Below are 699 nucleotides of genomic sequence, written 5' to 3' on the forward strand. Positions count from 1 at the left end.
AGGAAAAGCTACAGCTTGGGGAGTGGCTCTCCCTAATCCCAAATCCCCAGCCCTCCCCTCCCCCATAAGTAAAGCCAGGACTTGGAAGTTCCTCTCCCCCCTCCCCACTCTGGAGGGCTCTGCCAACGTGGTATTGTCCTGGCGAATTTGCAGTCGGACGTCTTGCGCTGGCAGGCACTGGGCAGGCAAACAGCTCTTTCTCTGGAAGTTGGGTACAGAGCGACCAGCATGGGGCAGTCTCCTTCTGGCGGGCTGCACCGCCCGCCCGGGAAGGTGGTAAACAGGGAGCCGGCCGCCGGGTTCCTCCTGGCAGAGGGCGACTCGGGGGCGGAGTTCCGTGTGCCAGGTCCTGTCATCTGCCCAGAGGAGGTGTGCGCTCCACAAGGAGTTCCCATCGGCAGGGTCGGTGCGGTGCGGCAAGCTTGTCCTGGACGCGTCTGCTCACCGGCGCCCCGGGCAGGACGAGGGGAGAGCTGTGGTCATGGGGGACCCCTCTGAGAAGGGCCAGCGCGCTTTGCTCAATGAAGGAGAAGAGAATGAGATGGTAAGGTCCCAGCCACCTTTCCCCTGCCCGCTCCCCAGACTCAACACTCACTCATGCTTGTGCGTGCACGTGGCACACACACACACACACACACACACACACACACACACACACACTTCTCTGCAGTTCAACTCTGCCATGATGTGAGATCAAGG

General features: G+C 61.5%; 1 protein-coding gene across 1 annotated transcript in view; it reads left to right on the forward strand.

Moving 5' to 3' along the window:
• The first annotated feature begins 435 nt into the window (after positions 1-435).
• The window catches only part of ATP13A4 (ATPase 13A4), a 153,026-nt gene continuing 152,762 nt past the window's right edge, over positions 436-699 (forward strand). Inside the window, exon 1 of the mRNA XM_045287532.1 lies at positions 436-544. Within this exon, the coding sequence (XP_045143467.1) occupies positions 482-544 (63 nt within the window). The 5' untranslated portion in view covers positions 436-481. The remainder of the gene's footprint in view (positions 545-699) is intronic.

The sequence above is a fragment of the Echinops telfairi genome, unplaced genomic scaffold (assembly GCF_000313985.2).
Source record: "Echinops telfairi isolate 266 unplaced genomic scaffold, ASM31398v2 ScPeMD7_17;HRSCAF=63, whole genome shotgun sequence".
In the NCBI taxonomy this organism is placed as follows: domain Eukaryota; kingdom Metazoa; phylum Chordata; class Mammalia; order Afrosoricida; family Tenrecidae; genus Echinops; species Echinops telfairi.